The 19,264-nt window shown below is 41.0% G+C and overlaps 1 protein-coding gene across 2 annotated transcripts in view; it reads left to right on the plus strand.

The window, feature by feature from the left end:
- Positions 1-19,264, plus strand: part of LOC137278508 (arf-GAP with SH3 domain, ANK repeat and PH domain-containing protein 2-like) — a 102,742-nt gene that overhangs the window by 74,237 nt on the left and 9,241 nt on the right. For both annotated transcript variants that reach the window (XM_067810873.1, XM_067810874.1), the window contains 13 exons: positions 1,835-1,923; positions 2,194-2,374; positions 3,264-3,355; positions 5,110-5,296; positions 5,484-5,552; positions 6,206-6,253; positions 10,550-10,715; positions 11,672-11,725; positions 14,906-15,226; positions 15,823-15,865; positions 16,007-16,038; positions 16,314-16,408; positions 17,819-17,950. In XM_067810873.1, the coding sequence (XP_067666974.1) occupies positions 1,835-1,923; positions 2,194-2,374; positions 3,264-3,355; positions 5,110-5,296; positions 5,484-5,552; positions 6,206-6,253; positions 10,550-10,715; positions 11,672-11,725; positions 14,906-15,226; positions 15,823-15,865; positions 16,007-16,038; positions 16,314-16,408; positions 17,819-17,950 (1,509 nt within the window). The remainder of the gene's footprint in view (positions 1-1,834; positions 1,924-2,193; positions 2,375-3,263; positions 3,356-5,109; positions 5,297-5,483; positions 5,553-6,205; positions 6,254-10,549; positions 10,716-11,671; positions 11,726-14,905; positions 15,227-15,822; positions 15,866-16,006; positions 16,039-16,313; positions 16,409-17,818; positions 17,951-19,264) is intronic.

A 19,264-nucleotide genomic window follows, 5' to 3' on the forward strand; every position in this document is an offset into this window, starting at 1 on the left:
AAATGGGAACCAAACTGAGCAAAGTACCCGAGCTACTTGCCTTCCTACACTCCTTCAAGTTGGAAGATCAACAGCATTGGATCTAAACATCATGCTTCAACATCTCACAAGTGATGCGAACAAACTAATTGATCGGACCTCATGCTAACTCAGAGGACTCTGTTTTTTCACTTGCCTTAGCTACAGCTGCATGCATGTCACAAATTTATGCTCTAGACTTCAACCGCATGAGCTTTGATCCAAATCATCAGCAGGCACCTCATCCAGGTCTACGATGATATTTTATTGCGTAAATCAACTGCCAGGTCAACTGGATAGACAATTCCACATACCGGTATTATCTTCAATTCTGCAACCTCATGATACTCAAGATTTATCATTATGTCCAGTCAGAGCACTGAAGATATACATCCTACGTACCAAGTCTAGAAGGCAACATTTCAAGAACCTGTTTATCCCTATATCCACTGAGACACCTACGGAAGTATCCCACAACACTTATCTCAGTGTAGATCAGAGCTGTTATATTGAGAGCTTGTAAAGCAGCAGGATTGGAACCTCCGCGAGTCTCCAACTCATGCGAAGTTAGAGCCTTGGCCTCTACACTAGCGCTGCATGGGAATTGCTCACTATCAACTATAATGGAGGGCTGCTTTTGGAAGTCAAACACGGTGTTTGCCAACCATAATCTACGAAACATAGCCACAGAGGACGCCTGTGGCATTCATCAGTTTGGGCCTCTTGTTGTTGCTCAGCAACTAACAGTTCCCCAAAGGCGCTGAGTTCACTCAGCCGTTTTATCATGTGACTTGTGGAAGCCAGATGCTCTGCTCAGTATAATGGTGGAAAGCCCATGCGCACGTCTTGAACAGACTAGCATGAGTGATTTAGGAACCTGTACTCGTAATGAAGATACTTGTACACGAAGAAGGGTCGCAACTAGTCTTGATTACAATATCTTGACATTTGGTTGCATCAGAAACTAGCAGGACACTAGTTACTTTCGATGTCACCACATTCCAGTCAATGAAGCCTTCTGCTGAAGACAAGTTCGACTGGATATGACCCCCCCCCCTACCAGAAACTACAATGAATATTAGAAGAGTTGGACCGAATTATCACCGTTACAAGTTCCCATGGGAGGGGGGAGGAATTATTGGACGTAGTTTTGACAGCCAGGAGAATCCAGCGTGGCCTGATTCTGTAAGCAATAAGCATGAATCAGGATGAGGAAAAATATGTAGTTTTCTGAATAAAATTGAGATTTTATACTTATCCTGACTCTTGACGAAAGCCCTCCCAGCCACCCCTCACAGGCACGCTGAATTCCTATAATTCTCATGTCGGGCGATTTACAAGGAGAGAGTAACAAGCATGGTTGGTCAGCTGACCGGGAAAAGGGGAGGCTACATGTGGGTGAGTGTATTTTACGTCTGGTTCTTTTAGAAGGGAACTTCAAGGGATTTCAGGTATTCCACTACCTTTGCCAGGGAAGAGGAGAGAAGCAATAAGCACGAGTCAGGATAAGTATAAAATATCAATTTTATTCAGAAAATTACATTTATTTTATTATTTATTTTTATATTTCACTTCAAATTTGTTAGACCAATAACTTTACTATTGTTTAATTATTACTAATTGCTGTTTACCTGATGTTAGTCACTCGCATTAGTAAGAATTACTCACATTTTTGTCTTGTCTGTTTGAATGGCTGATGTGTCTGTAAACAGAGCATAACAATCATAAGGCATTAGTGTTTATTGGACAATTAGTTTCTTCCTCTTCCTTGGACAAATACCTGTGTTACTATGACAATTCTTGGGGTTTTTTTCAGCTTGCAAGAGTAGTAGGAAACTCCAACTTCAATGATATTATGGAAGCCACTCTTGACCCTTCTCAAAAACCAAAACCTTCTAGTCATATGTGAGTATTACCAGCTATTGTTTCATGAAGATATGTATAGACAGACAGACAGGCAGGCAGGCAATTTCACAGAGCAATTAAGTTCAAGTCATGATGAAGACAGGTTCTTTATATTGAAAATTCTGAAAGATACACATTTTCAGAAATGATTGAATAGATTGGTTGAACAAAATAATAACAGTTCTCTGGCAGAAACTGATGATGATTGCAATTGCAGTAGTATTTTTTATCAGTTTCCATTACTGTGGATATCCATGTCTGCCTCCCTAGGGATGATAGACGGGACTTCATACGAGCCAAGTACGAGCACCATCGGTATGCAATAATCACGTGTACAGACAAGGATGACCTCAAGCAGGACCTGCGACAGGCCATCTTGTCCAAGGACATCTTAGCCCTGTTGCAGGTCTATGCTGAAGACCTCGATCTCATGGCTGTCCTCCCAGACATGGTGAGTGTTGTCTTGTTATTGGTTTGTGTCAAAATGATGGTATGGTCTCATTGTTCATTGATTAAGAAAACATTTGTCATCTTTAGATGTTTGTTGCCATTCTTGTAGATCAATGTTAAATCCCTGATACAGTGTTCGCGGTAGGAAAAAAGGCTTTACATTGCTAAAACTTATAGCCCCAAGAATCTTGCGTGTGCATGCACTGCAGGTGTAGGCCCAAGGCAGAAAACAGGGAGGTCTCCAGGGGGTGTAGGGTCACCCTGTCAAAATTTTGAAATTTAGATTTGATTTCCTTCCATTTTAGAGAACAGTTTGTTGTCATCATTTGCAACTCAATTTAGCTAAGAGCAGCGTTACTTCATTTGCTGTTCCTTGGGGGGAAAAATATGTTTTTGCAATCACTTGGTCCCAGAGCACAAAATGCTTTGGGTACAGAACATGCAGATAGAAAATATCATGCATAAAGTGTAGATTTATTTGTGTTTTCTGATTTGCGTTTATTGTGAACACTGTGACATGAGACCCATCCCTTGAAGTTATCTTAGTACACTTATTGATGTAAATCTATGCTGAAATATGGGGGCTTTGAGGGTTTAGTGGAAAATTATGTTGTACAGTCAAACTTAGTGTTTTAGACACTTATACATTTTCACAGAAGAGTCAGATATAAACTGTTAAAATGAATGAGAATTAAAACCTTGGACCAAAGATGTAACCACTGTTTTGTTTTCCTCTATCCTACCCACAAACAGTTAGTTTCTTCCTCTTCAGTAGTTGTTTTTGTCGTCTGCACTCTTTACCTTGAGGTAGTGATGTATGTCGCCATGGTGAAGACAGGAATTAGTTGCAGTGAGTCATTCCTTCTGTGATGGTCATGTTTGTGTTGCAGGAGAATGATGAGACAGCACTACATCTGGCAATAATAGAAGAGGATGGATCATCCCTGCCCATTGTAGACTTCATCATACAGAATAGTGCAATGTAAGTGTGTAGGTACAGGTTTGTGTACAAGGAAACCTTATCAGTCCAGACCCTACCCATTGTAGACTTCATTGTGCAGAATAGTGCAATGTAAGTGTGTAGGTACAGGTTTGTGTACAAGGAAACCTTATCAGTCCAGACCCTACCCATTGTAGACTTCATTGTGCAGAATAGTGCAATGTAAGTGTGTAGGTACAGGTTTGTGTACAAGGAAACCTTATCAGTCCAGACCCTACCCATTGTAGACTTCATTGTGCAGAATAGTGCAATGTAAGTGTGTAGGTACAGGTTTGTGTACAAGGAAACCTTATCAGTCCAGACCCTACCCATTGTAGACTTCATCATACAGAATAGTGCAATGTAAGTGTGTAGGTACAGGTTTGTGTACAAGGAAACCTTATCAGTCCAGACCCTACCCATTGTAGACTTCATTATACAGAATAGTGCAATGTAAGTGTGTAGGTACAGGTTTGTGTACAAGGAAACCTTATCAGTCCAGACCCTACCCATTGTAGACTTCATTGTGCAGAATAGTGCAATGTAAGTGTGTAGGTACAGGTTTGTGTACAAGGAAACCTTATCAGTCCAGACCCTACCCATTGTAGACTTCATCATACAGAATAGTGCAATGTAAGTGTGTAGGTACAGGTTTGTGTACAAGGAAACCTTATCAGTCCAGACCCTACCCATTGTAGACTTCATCATACAGAATAGTGCAATGTAAGTGTGTAGGTACAGGTTTGTGTACAAGGAAACCTTATCAGTCCAGACCCTACCCATTGTAGACTTCATTGTGCAGAATAGTGCAATGTAAGTGTGTAGGTACAGGTTTGTGTACAAGGAAACCTTATCAGTCCAGACCCTACCCATTGTAGACTTCATTGTGCAGAATAGTGCAATGTAAGTGTGTAGGTACAGGTTTGTGTACAAGGAAACCTTATCAGTCCAGACCCTACCCATTGTAGACTTCATTATACAGAATAGTGCAATGTAAGTGTGTAGGTACAGGTTTGTGTACAAGGAAACCTTATCAGTCCAGACCCTACCCATTGTAGACTTCATCATACAGAATAGTGCAATGTAAGTGTGTAGGTACAGGTTTGTGTACAAGGAAACCTTATCAGTCCAGACCCTACCCATTGTAGACTTCATTGTGCAGAATCATGCAATGTAAGTGTGTAGGTACAGGTTTGTGTACAAGGAAACCTTATCAGCCCAGACCCTACCCATTGTAGACTTCATTATACAGAATAGTGCAATGTAAGTGTGTAGGTACAGGTTTGTGTACAAGGAAACCTTATCAGTCCAGACCCTGCCCATTGAAGACTTCATTGTGCAGAATCATGCAGTGTAAGTGGATAGGCACTGAACGAACAGAACTCCATTGGTCTTTCCCCCCAACCTCCACCCACCCCCGTCACCAATTCAGAGACAGAGGCTGACAGATGCTTTGGTTTGAGAATAACCATATATGATGACCACTCTTTGTCAAAGACGCTCTGGTTTTGAAATAACTATTAATGCTGTCCTCTCCTTATTTGAGAGAGGCTCTCTGGTTTGAGCATAACTGTATATGACAACCACTCTTTGTTTGATTCAAACTCTCTGGTTTGAGAATAACAGTAAATGTCGACCTCTTCTTGTTTGACAGATGTTCTCTGGTTTGAGAATATCTGTAAATGACAACCATATGTTTGACAGAAATACTGTCGTTTGAGAATAACTGCAAATGTTGATCACTCCTTGTCTGACAGAGGCTCTCTGGAGAAGCGGACTCGTGGAGGAAACACGGCTCTGCATCTCTGTGCCGAACTGGACAGAACAGAATGTCTCAAGCTTCTGCTGAGGACTCGACCAGACCTTGCCAATATTGAGAACAAATCTGGCAAGACAGCAATGGATTTAGCTAAGGAGCACAACAACCACCATTGTGCTGAACTGGTAGGGAGATAAAATGTCTTTCCAAGTGAAATAGGCATTTCATTTAATGAAATCTTTTAGTAGTGTAATTTTTTTTGGCCTAATTGTAGTTGTTGATTTCAATAATTGTAATTGTGATTATACATTTCCTAAGTGCTGTACAGATTACATATATTTGATATTGATAATTGTCAGTCTTGTTTTGCAGCTGAAGTCAGCCCTGACAGCCAAAAAGGACCAATTTCTTTACGTCAATGTGGACTGGGATCTAATGAATGTGAGGCTTAGACATTATTCCTGATATTGTAGACATTATTCCTGATATTGTAGACATTATTCCTGATATTGTAGACATTATTCCTGATATTGTATTGTCCAAATCTGAAATCCTATTTGAGAGAGATATGATAATTTTATGTCTTGATACTGTGTTTTACTGTCCTTTATCAACAGTTGTGCCTTTATCATGTATTTTCAACTATTTTAGGTCAGATAAAATATACCACTGAGATTATGAACTTTAACTCACTCATGCATTCCTAATTTTCAATTGTCACCTATCATACTAGAAAAAAATCACTGTACCAAAGGTGTAGTTCTGACATCACTTCCTTCACATCAAAGGTAAGACTTTGATACCACTCAGGTATCCATTTTTGGCCACTACTGTGATGCTGGAATGTTGCTAAAAGTGGAGTGAAGTATACCCTCTAGTATTCAGTAACTTCACTAGCTCAAGCATTTATTGCTAAATATGGCCAAAGAATGTACTCACTCCCTCACTAAGGCAGACAGTCAGTGACATTACTGAAACTGTCTGTCTGCCTTAGTGAGGTTGTGAGTACCATCTTAAGGTGTACAAGTGGTGTCTTGTTAAGGGAAACTTACTTTTCCTTTATCAGCCTAATGACAGCCTGTGTTTGCTTCCAGGAGGAGCGACTGTACGACTATGGTGACTACAGTGATGATGATTTGGATGTAAGTAGTTAGCAAGGATTGCCTTAAAGTCAGTCTTAACTGTCTTCCTTCATCAGAATATTATAAGGGAAATAATGTTGATTATTATGAACATGATGAATACACTCTTATGGGCTAATTCTTTCAATGTCTGAAAAAGGATATAATTATGTTTTCTCAGAGGAGGAAGAATTTTGTTTTAGTGAATATTTAGTAACAGCAGTTGTGGTACATTATGTGTGCAACTTAGCAAACTGTTTAGTTGTGTGTCAATGGAACAAGGAGCAATAAAGTCCTTGGTACCAATATGCTCTAATGGTTTCAGTGGAGTCTGTTGTTTTGAGGTTATGATTCCCTTAATTGATGGTAAAATATTACAAAGGTTTTCTTGAAAAGAAATCACAGTTGATATGGGTGAAAAATTCTTCACCTCATGTAACTTTGATAATGTTAACTGTTGGCCCTGCTTGTTTAGTGAATAACTGATACATCTAGAAGATGATACACTCGGTGTAGTTTGGTCAGTCTGAGGAATGTTTCAAGATTACTTTACAGATCTGCCTTACATGTGGTGAGAAAGTGATTCTGTGAGATCCAGATCTGCCATACATGTGATCAGAAATTGAAACCATGTTGCATTTTGCCCGTGTATTTTGCTATATTGATTCTGAACATTGCAGATGTTTTGTCAAATTGCCAGATATTTTACTTTTTATGTGTATGACATGAATGGTCTCCGTTTCTGATTTGTAGTTTTGAAACCAAGGAATTTAATATTTTCATCTGACAAAACTTTGAGAGCAATAGAATTTCATATTTCATCTGATATTTTGAATGTTAAAGAAAGTTAATTTTTTGGAATTTATGATAAATATACAATGAATTGTGATTTTAACAAATTTTAACAAAGCCTCCATCAACAATGAACTTGACGTTTCAGAAAAGCTCAATACAGAGTAATTCTCATTATATTCTGGTAAGCTGAATGGGAAGCTGTTTTACTGTGTTGTGTTGAAATTGTTGGAGACTGGAATGTTTTCACGGTACAGTTTGGGATGCTCTCATTCTTGGCATTTTGTTTTGTTTATTATTCAGATGTTCTTACAAGTTGAGTTCATTGCAGGGACAACTTTTGCATGTTTCTTCTTGGATATGTCTATCACTGCACCTAGAAAATAATGGGCAGAATCTGTTAAGCAAGTATGCTCATTCTTTAAGAGGGCAGACACTGTGAAGAATGTACCTGTTGTGTCTGATGCAGCAGACAGTGACTTAGAGAGGTGTTGTCAATTCAGTGTGTTTGTAAAGGGGAGTTTTAGCCCCCATTCTCAATTTACCCAGCTTACTGACCCCAACAGACTTTTCCACCTGCCCACCAGTCCATCCACCCTCATTCCCTATTCATTGTTGCACTGCCCTCCCTGATCTCTTTCATATTCCATCCAACCTTGTGGTTGATCTACCCTCCACTACCCTAACTCTCCTAATCCAATATAGCTTACTTCTACCCGTCTTTCCCATCTACCCCACCCTCTTCCATTTATCCACCCACTCCTATCTACCGAACAACTCCCATCACACTCACCCACATCCATCCACTCACCCGCTCCCATTTACCAGACAACTCCCATCCCACTCACCCACATGCAACCATTCACCCGGTCTCATCTACCAGACAATTCCCATCTCACTCACATCCATCCACTCGCCCACTCCTATCTACCAGACAACTCACATCTCACTCACATCCGTCCACTCGCCCACTAACATCTACCAGACAACTCCCATCTCACCTACATCAGTCCACTCACCCACTCCCATCTACCAGACAACTCCCATCTCACTCACATCTGTCCACTCACCCACTCCCATCTACCAGACAACTCCGATCTCACCTACATCCGTCCACTCATCCACTCCCATCTACCAGACTACTCCCATCTCACTCACATCCGTCCACTCGCCCTCTCCTATCTACCAGACTACTCCCATTTCACCTACATCCGTCCACTCACCCACTCCCATCTACCAGACAACTCCGATCTCACTCACATCCATCCACTCACCCACTCCCATCTACCAGACAACTCCGATCTCACTCACATCCATCCACTCACCTGCTCCTATCTACCAGACAACTCTGATCTCACTCACATCCATCCACTCACCTGCTCCTATCTACCAGACAACTCCCATCTCACTCATCCACATCCATCCACTCACCTACTCCCATCTACCAGACAACTCCCATCACACTCACTCACATCCATCCACTCACCTGCTCCTATCTACCAGACAACTCCGATCTCACTCACATCCATCCCCTCACCTGCTCCTATCTACCAGACAACTCCCATCTCACTCACCCACATCCATCCACTCACCCACTCCCATCTACCAGACAACTCCCATCACACTCACTCACATCCATCCCCTCACCTGCTCCCATCTACCAGACAACTCCCATCACACTCACTCACATCCATCCACTCACCTGCTCCTATCTATCAGACAACTCCCATCACACTCATCCACATCCATCCACTCACCTGCTCCTATCTACCAGACAACTCCCATCCCTCTCACCCACATCCATCCACTCACCCACTCCCATCTACCAGACAACTCCCATCACACTCACTCACATCCATCCACTCACCCACTCCCATCTACCAGACAACTCCCATCACACTCATCCAACTCGTCCATTCCCATCCACTCACCCATGCCCATAAATTTAAGTTCATCATCATCCATTCACATTCATCTTCTCGTAGGCCAGACCAATTTTATTTCTTGTTTTACAGATTTTTGTTCTCAGAAAACCTAAAGGCAGGAGGGAAAATGATCATCTGTCAAAGTAATATTTTATTAAAATACTAAAAGTATTCAGTTTTGTCAATTTATGAAGTGTATATGAAGGAAAAAACAATTAAGAAAAGGTCTTGTAAGATTACATTTTTGGTCAGTGTTTTTGAGCGGGTAAAATTAATTATTTTTTTTCGCATTCTTGAAAAAAGTGGGTCCATAAAACAAGCACTAAAACTGGTTTGGTCATAGCTTGCTATGAACTCACTCATACCTCATTGACCTTTCAGTCCATCCACCCCAACTCACACCATCAAATCACCATCCTTTCAGTGCCATTTTGACAGAGGTTTCACTTTATCATGTCATGATCTGCTGATGTTTGGATTATCACAAAATCAATGCCTGACAAATGACCGACTGGTGTTTGTGCACTGGGCTCCACTTCTCAAAGTGATTGTAATACTATGACAGTTATAAGTCTATGTTGAAGTATGGGAGTTGCAATCCTCATAGTGTTACAATTGCTTTGAGGAACAGGGCCTTGGTTAGAATTGGTAACGACAAGTCAGCAAGATGGCTACCTGTTCACCAGTGACTGTTGCTGCAGCATGCGCTCTATCAGCTGTCAGCACAGCATGACATAATGTTCATGTCTTCAAGTTCACCTGCTCAGTTTGTGGTGTTGTGTTTTTAGTAGTGCACAAGTTATTTTTGTATTGCTTTGCTGTAACTTATTGGTTGGTTTTACTGCATATATTTCATCTGGCAAACTATGTGTACAGGCGTATAGTGTTCTAACCAGCTTGACCATAAGCCCTAGGGGATGTGAGGTTTAACTTGGTCCCTAGGTCGCATGATGTCACAAAAGCTGACTGAATGGATCAGTTTATCAGATTTACTGATCATATCTATCACCGGATTGTCTGCTCAATCCTATATAATTCATCTGTATGTGAGTTCGAGTCTTGGCAACCAAGTATAAGGGACTGTCAAGTCAGATGCAGAGACACATGTAATGTTTGGGTGAGCTCTCCTGTCATGTGTGTCCTCTTCTGTCTGGTGCAGTTCAGTGCATTGTTCCTCTCACAGGTCATGTAATTTGTTGACAGCATCTTTTGCCACTGTGTAACCATAACACCCACACATTGTTGAGTTTATTTCATACTGACACAGGCATGATAAGTGTGCAGATTATTTACAGACTGCCATCATATAACTGGAATAAAATTAACTTTTTAGGTTGTAGCAAGTACCTATGTGTCTGCCACTGGTGTATCTGCTCCAGAAATATGTATTTGTAGGCCACCAAAGTGTAGTTGGAATATTGTTGACTCACTGTTTTATGAGATAATTTTTCAGGGCTTCAGTTGGACATTTTGTAAAAGTAGATGGCTTATATTTTCACTGTTGGCTTACATTATGCCAAATAACACAGAATGTGAGCAACAGTCAAAGATTAGTGTCCACATTGGTTTTCTAATGGAATTAATTACCTCACTCTTTCAGGGAACACCGGACAAGCAGAAACCAAGGTCAAGGCCACCTAGTCTTATTGTCCTCCCAGACTCGGGATTATTTGGAAGCAAAGATAGCCACTCATCCCGGGACCGGTTAGATTCTGAGAGTGGCAAGTTGCCTCCTCCGCCACCACCAGCTGTCAACAAACCAAAGAGTGAGTCTGGACTACATTTATATATGCCTTGTCTATATGCCTTCAGTTGTAGGAAACAGTATCACCAGTTTAAGTGTAACAGCCCCTGCTGTTTGGCCATATTAGTATGATAGAATACTTACTCCTATCACTGCCTTGTCATGTTGAATGGAAAACATTCTCAACAATATTGTTTGTTGCACATATGCTGGCTCATTCATTTGTGGAACAACAAAGTCTGTCCTTTGCTTTGCCAGGATCTGCTGACTGACTTTGAATCCTACATTTACCCAATTTGTAAATGTATGTCAGTGTCAGATCTGTTCTGCTGTGTTTCACCAACTTGGTAGTTGTCTACAGTTGATCATGGAAATGAAAACCTGTTCAATGTGCTAATTATACTGACTAAGGGCATCGAAATTAGTTATAGGACCAGTTCTCTGATTCGCAAGATCTTCCTATATGTGATTCAAGTTGTTGGTTGTCCTTCAAATACATGCTGGGATACTACTATAGATAGCTTGAAGCCTTACTTAGACAGTTCAGTAGAGAAGTTGTTTCAGAGTAACAAACAGGAACGTGTTTAGTTCAATGCACAGACCCCTGTACATCAGGCATAAACTCATGGCTGTCAAACCCGTAAGGATGCCTTGTCCAGGAATTCAGAAAATATGATTTCATTGTATAGCATGTGACTGTTGTGCAACAACACTTTGTCCATCATCCTTTGTGTCAACCAGTGTAGTTGTAGTCACCATGTTGTTATCAGTGTTTTAGATGTCACCTCGTGTTCCATTGTGGTGTTGGTATATCAACATTCATTATACTACATCTGCTCTCCCAACTGTTATACTTACATACATGTATTACACTGCAGTTACTATCATCTTATATTCCCTTCTACTGTTGGTATATATACATGAGCTGAATAATTGTTGTAAGGCACAGACAAATTGCTTACTCTCTATTTATTGTAGAGTATATCACTATGCCTAGTAAATATCGCCACAATAACAACAAGGTCAAGTCAGGTAAGTGATCTAGGCATGACCTCGACCCTTACTGACCTAGGCATGACCTTGACCTGTATTGTCAAGGGTATGACCTTGACCTGCCATGCTCCATGTTATCTTCACCACTCTTTGTCTGATCTTGAAGCATCTTGTTAGAAGAAGCTTTCAGTGTTTGGCATGATCTGCAAGGGAATATCTGAATTCAAGTTAGTAAAAATGCAAATTTGCAATTCTCCTAATTGTTTTGAGTGTTGCACAAATGTTGCTGTGATTGCCTGTCAGGCATGATCTGGTAGCAACATAACATTGTCACATCCCTGCTGAGCATGAAGCGTCCTGTGATCCTTAACAACCATTTCCCCATATTATTCCATGATATATTAACATACATGTAGTCACTGTGGTATAGCTTTATGTTGTGTACACTTTCCTTAGACAAATCTCCTGTGGTCAAACCATTGCATTGACATTGTTCACCAATAATCCTGCTCTTTCTTTTGATGTGTTTAGAACAGAAAGCGCATGTTTGTATGATGATTATGTATGTTGTAACTGATTCACTTGGATAAGGGGCGGTGAGTAGCCTAATGGTGAAAGCTGGACACGGGTTTGAATCCCCACATGGGTACAATGTGTAGCCCATTTCTGGTGTCGCCCATTTCTGGTGTCGCCCGCTGTGATATTGCTAATATCGGCATAAAATTAAACTCATTTGCTCACTTAGATAACCTCAAGGTGTTCAAATCACTCTGAAAAGGAAATTTACTTTCTCCACTATGTGATACTTTGTATGGCTTTTGTGGTCAACTCTCCACACCTTAGATCTGTGATTGTTTCAAGCCAGCCGCTGCTGAACACTAACGCCATCGCTGGATCACACTGAATTAGACTGTTGCATTGGTAGCATGACCCTAGTGTCATCATGTTTTTGCATGACAGTTTCAGAGGTTCCTTTCAAAGCAGGCAGAATGATATCAATGAGCATTGTGTAGATGAGCTAGATGTTATCTGGTTGTATAGATCGGTGTTGTCAGTCTAGGTCTTGATGAGTTTTAACATCTGCCCTCCACCCATCACTATACTAACCCTTTCTGTTATGGCTGCCAGAAGTGTTCCGATTCCATGGTAAGTACTTACTAACATTCTACCTGCATGCTAGTCACTCCCAGCATTCAAGTTGCTAGGCAACATTTCAAATATGGATGTTGTGAAGCATTTGTGTCCAGAACCATTTTCATTCTTCTGAATGGATACAGTTTTAATTGTTTGCATCGTGGACTGTCTTTGTTCCACCAAGTGGATGTGTTTATGGTGATGTGTTTATCTGTACTGAGAACTGTTTTCATTTGGATGAGTGGGTACTGTGTAGTGATGTGTTTATCTGTCTCAACAATTATTTGTGTTCTTCCAAGGTGGATGTGATTGTGATGATGTGTACTTGGGAGCAGATTTAATTATGTGTTATTGTGAAGCGTTTCTTTGTATCTTCAACTGTTTCATTTCACACAAGTGAACATGGTGGTTGGTATTTGTCTGTGTTTGGGTGTCTTACATCTGCCAACCTTATGTGGTTTTTATGATATAGTTTTGTTCCGTTTAGTCACTTGTCCTGCTGTCTACTGTCCTTTGTGTTTGTGACTGTCCAAACTGATTCTGATCATGTGTTTTCCAGTGTCAGTTGGTCTTTAAGATTGGGTGTTCCCTCACGACACAGAATTACCTGGTTCAATTATTCACATGCAATAAAAGAAGTCCTTTGTCTTGTGAGATCTTGCTGAATTGAGTATAGATCCACCCTCACTCTCATAGGAATATCATCAAATCTCTATTACCCAGTAGATATAGAGAGTATATCAGTATTCCACTATATCTCATCATAAATCACAACCCAGCTTTTAGTCCCAATTGTCACAAAGTGAACTTGAAGTTCACAAGTATGTATCAGCCACCTTGAAGGTGACATCTTAGTTTCAGATAAAGGAAGACAGAGCCAGTATCAGTGACAGTCTATCCTGACTCAGTTCCACCTTTGTTTCAGTTTCTTACTTGTCATTGTCTTTATGGTATGCTTAATTTGGAACTTTTGTGTTTTATATATTTTCTGTATACAAATTATGTTTCATGAAAATATACAAAAGTGTTATTACATGTGTTAATTTTTGTGATTTTATGACTGTGTGGAATGTCAAATGTGTGTGTATGTATGTGCATGCACGTGTGTGCAAATGTGTTCAAATTGTGTTAGTTGGATCAGACATCTGAATATGATTCAGTAGGGACTGGCCACGGTCATACCAAGATTATTTAAGCATATATACTTGCTGATGATGGTGTGCTTTTGTTGAAATATAAGAGAAAGGGTAAGGTTGAAATTCTGAGATTATGCTTTCAGATGACTTATCACTTCCAATGTCTCGACAAATTATGTGGGTCAGTCTGTGATAATTAGCAAGACTTAATTTCATCGATTTAAACTTAAGATTCCTGTGCACTAAGTTACCATAGTGTAGAGCTCTCTTGGAGCATATGCATTGTTGGAGGAGCTGTTCAGTTAGAGTGCATGATACTCCTTGTGAGAAATACTTTAGTCACTGCAAGTGCCCGGGGCAATGTTCCATGATGTACGAAGATTGGTTGGCTGGTTTGTTGTTTTACTCCGCATTCAGCAGTACACCAGCTATGTGGTGGTAGTCTGTAATCAATCAATTCTGGACCAGACAATCCAGTGATCAACCACTCTTGCCACCTTTTACAGTGGACATGGGTTGCTGAAGACCAATTCTAATGAGTCTTCACAGGTTTTAAGTCCCATGAGATTTGTAAGCCTGTGTTAAAGGATGCTGGAGTGAACTGTCCTTTTTCGTTTTGTGGAATGAGTCCTAGTGGTTAAAAGATTCAGAAAAAGAGGTGCTTATGTAAACAATGTTAGTGTTAAATTTGACATCAGGTATTATCCTGGAGATATAGCTTGACATTTTCTAGAATAGACAAGGTAACATACAGGACAAAAGGAATAGCTCTACCTCAGTGGATAGGTTCATATTGGGCTCTTACTTCTATTGCAAAGTGTAATGAGATCAGCGTGGGAAGAACTTTTTAAGGTATAAGCAGTGATGCGAAACAGTAATCACATAGTGTAATGTTATATGACTGGAAATTGTAGCTTTTGTAACTTTAACAGTTTTGAATCTGCTTTAGTTCCTGGACTGAATGCTCCAAACAGCCAGGGCGGGTCGAATCAGAACGGAACAAGCACCTCATCTTCTTCCTCCTCGACTACTCCCCCTATACAGCAGTCACATGACCCGCCACTGCCTCAGAGTCGGCCCAACCTGCCACCACTGCCGCCCCGGAGTAAGAAACCTCCGCCTCCACCTCCCCCAACGTCAGCAGCTCCGGGTCACGTGAGGAACCGGTCAGAGCCAGATGCATCCTATCTTGTACACAAACGCACTGCGTCTGACCCTCCTCCAAGACCAGCCCCTCCTGACTTCAGGAACACCATCAATATTCCTGCAGGTGAGCAAGGAGGACCGCATCAGGGAGCAAATGTTACCAGTATTTATCAAACATTCCTGACAATAGGTGGAATAGATTTGTTGGTCAGCCTAAGTGGTTGTTTAGTAATTTGTAGAATTGGACATAAAGAAATGAAAATGAAATTTTAATCACTCAGAACTATCCCTGGTGGTATGCCAGTGGAGTATAGAGTTATTTCCCTTGACGTTGACATCATAGCATCTCTCTCTGGCTATACTATGGATGGGATGGTTTTGTTCTTTATAGGGATTTTCAGTTCTCTTATTAGGGATACATGATGATGATTAGAAGGCTTTGTTGATTAACCTAAGTGCTTGTTCAGTAATTTGTAGGTTGTGGTTTTACATAATGTAAAGAACTGGTATCTTTTGATGACAACTTTGATTCAAATCGTGGTTGCCATTATGAACATTGTCAGTCTTCATTGCTTTTGTCAGGGTTGGAAACCTGCCCTACCATCAGTCAGTCCAAGCTGGGTATTTTATAAGCACACTGAGCTACCTTCAGTATATGTTGATCACATTTGCATCAATATTTTCCTCAATGTAATGCCATATTAATATTATTTGCTGCAGGTGCCAAGCTGGTGCTGCCCATGCCCACAGATGGTGACAAGGGGTGAGTCACAATGGTGAAAATATCAGCAACAACATTCAATTACACTTGGACAAAATATCTTTGCAAATATAAAACACCAAGCCTTAACTGGATTCTGAGTTTTCCAAATGGCTAATTTCAATCTGTTTTCTACTTTTACAGTGGGCCTTCCAAACCACAGAATCGACAGAGAGGTAAGAAGGGAGGTAGTCCTACATGATTCTGTGAAAGACATCAACCATGTTTATGCTGACATTACTCTTGACACTGGATGAACTGTGGTCATTCTCATTACCTTCTTCTCAAATGGAGCTATGTTGAGCAATGGCTGTTAACATAAACTGGTTGTTTGGGAACTTTCTCTTGTTTGAGTTTGTTAGGTCCAAGGTCCACCTGATTTCTCAGTATTTCTATAAGACAGGTGATTTGCAGGTGGTTGATGAATGATGACAAATATGAATCATTGCAGATGAGGCACGATTCAGTAGAAGCCATTCAATTGATCCACCTGAGACTGAGAGTAGGGATACTGCACCACCACCTGTCCCCAACCCCAGACTCAAGGTGAGTCCTACCTATTCCCAACCAAAGACAAGGTGAGTCCCACCTGTCCCCAACCCCAGACTCAAAGTGAGTTCCACCTGTTCCTAACCAAAGACTAAAGGTGAGTCCTGCCTGACCCCAAGCAAAGACTCAAGGTGAGTTCCACCTGTCCCCAAACAAAGACTCAATGTGACTCCTGCCTGTCCCCAAGCAAAGACTCAAGGTGAGTACCACCTGTCCCCAAGCAAAGACTCAAGGTGACTCCTGCCTGTCCCCAACCAAAGACTCCAGGTGAGTTCCACCAGTCCCCAACCAAAGACTAGGAGTCCCACCTGCCCCCAACCAAAAACTATAGGTACATTCAGCCTACTTCTCATTTTATGCAGCCCACTTACATGTAGATAATTGGGAACAGGTCCATGTTTGCAAGTCAGAAAGAGTGTGTTGGCATTTTATGAAGGCAATATTAGTTCTACAATTATCAACAATTCTACTATTTGTAACTGTGGGACCACCGTATAGCTGGAATATTGCTGAGTGTGGAGTAAAACTAAACTCGCTCAGTTGTAATTGTTGGGGTTCCAGACAAGTGTGTGGGCAGCTTTGAGACACAGAGTATGTGAACCTTGGCCATGCAAGTGTAGCAGGGCGTGGAGTCATCCCACAGATGACATCCTTACCTTGTCAGCTTGCTTACGGGGTTAACCTCTTTGCTCATGTGGACAAGGCGTCCGACTTCGGATCAGAAGGTCCGTCGCTCGAATCCCAGCACGGGACTCGGAAATTTTGTGGCCGCTACATTGGCGCCCAACGTGGGGCTGAGCACGTTCATATCATATTTGAACAAAATAAGCCTCAGTACCCAACTATGCGGCCCGGGACGTGCCTTCTGTTGACGGGGGAGTATGTAGCAGGGCGTGGAGTCATCCCACAGATGACATCCTTACCTTGTCAGCTTGCTGATGGGGTTAACCTCTTTGGTCATGTGGACAAGGCGTCCGACTTCGGATCAGAAGGTCTGTCGTTCGAATCCCAGCACGGGACTTGGAAATTTTGTGGCTGCTACACAAGCATCCACAGGTCTCTGTTCTAATCAACCTGACTTATTCTGGACCTGTGATCAATGTATCTCTGTGATGTTAGCTAAAAACAGTTTCAAGCCCTGGCTGGCTATTCTTGAAACGTTCTTAGCCCTATCAACTACTTAAGCCCATTCTGAACACATTGGCTTTTATCACTGTTAAGAATTCCTATGGTTGCAAACGTTTCAAGAATAAGAGCCCTGGCCTCTACTTCACTCAGGGTAACAGCACTCTTAGCTTGAGTAAAGGGAATGAGACTCTTTTCTTGTTCGTTTAATATGCTTTTATGTATTCTTTGGATGCCTCCCTGAGAATTGTTCCTTTCAGAGATAATGTTACAATGTTGCAGACACGGAAGTCCTCCATTGGCCGCAGACGATGTCGGGCTCTGTATGACTGTGATGCTGACAATGATGATGAACTGACTTTCAAAGAAGGGGAGATAATTGTGGTGTTGAAGGAGGAAGAGGAAGAGTGGTGGGTAAGTATGTGGTTTTGGTGCTGACTTTGAACTGTTTCATTTAACAATATCAAGGTATTATATAATGATATTAAGTAATAACTACTGGACACACCAGTGTTTGATGTTAGAGTTTTCATACCATTGTTTATGATGAAAAGTAATCTCTGATGACAAGAACAGGGTTGATTGGACGTAGAATCTAGATCTTGAAGATTCACTTACAGATGGCACATTTTTACCTTGCCAGGAGTTTTGGCTAGAAACCAAGAACTGGTTGTCTCAGATTCTGTATACTTTGTATGATATCCTGTCCAACGCAGTGATATTGGTAGGATAATGCTAAAAGTGGTGTAAAACAAAATTCACACACTCACTCATGTACACAGAGAGACATATATGCACACACACTCACATGAATCACGCAGTTGTTCTGCCATCATGAGTATGAAGTTCAAGCCACAAACTATCAAAGTTTGGTCCATACAGGTTATCAGATCACCTATTACAGCAGACACTGTAACGTGAGGACGTGGTACAATGGAGTCACCGAGGATCAGGTGCTCATGGATACACTTTGATACTCCAGAGTGTTGCTCTGACAGATAATCTGATTGGCCGTGCTCAGACTTCTATATTTGAACTGATGTGATGTGGATTGTATATTGCTGAGAAAAAAGCACTGAAATATCCTCACTGAAATATTGTTTGTATACTTGACACTGAAAATAATAGAAGCTATGTGCTTAATAATGATTGTTTCCTGAAAATGTTATATGACAGTAAGATTTAGTATCGTAGTAAAATTTGGTATATGAAGTCATCATGGTGTTGCTTAAAAATTCAGGAAAGACTTCCACGCATATGCCCCTTTAAATTTAGTTCCAGTCAAACCATATCACCTAAATATATACAGTCATCCCTCGCAACAACGCGCTTGGCGATACTGCAGATTTGGTTAAACCACGGGGTAATCTGTGGCTTACATAAAAATTTGTTGAACTGCGATCATATTCCTCCACGTAATCGAAAATAGTTCATCAACAAATCCGCTGTTTGTGCTCTGATAAATTATGTAAACTAGTGAAATTCAGTGTGGATGGCAACTGACAGTGTTTATCGTACATATCCATTGTGTTTCAGATGCTCAAAACATACAGGGCTTTCTTAATAATAATCATACCAACATCGTAGTGGTAACTTATGCAAGACAAGACATGCTATCAGTCGAGTTACGACTAGTACTTACAATGTTTGTTGTGATGCAACATACTGCGCTATAGCGTGGTAAAACACAGTCATCTGAGGATGTATGGTGTCATAAACCACATTTTA

The sequence above is a fragment of the Haliotis asinina genome, chromosome 3, assembly GCF_037392515.1.
Source record: "Haliotis asinina isolate JCU_RB_2024 chromosome 3, JCU_Hal_asi_v2, whole genome shotgun sequence".
NCBI classification, from domain to species: domain Eukaryota; kingdom Metazoa; phylum Mollusca; class Gastropoda; order Lepetellida; family Haliotidae; genus Haliotis; species Haliotis asinina.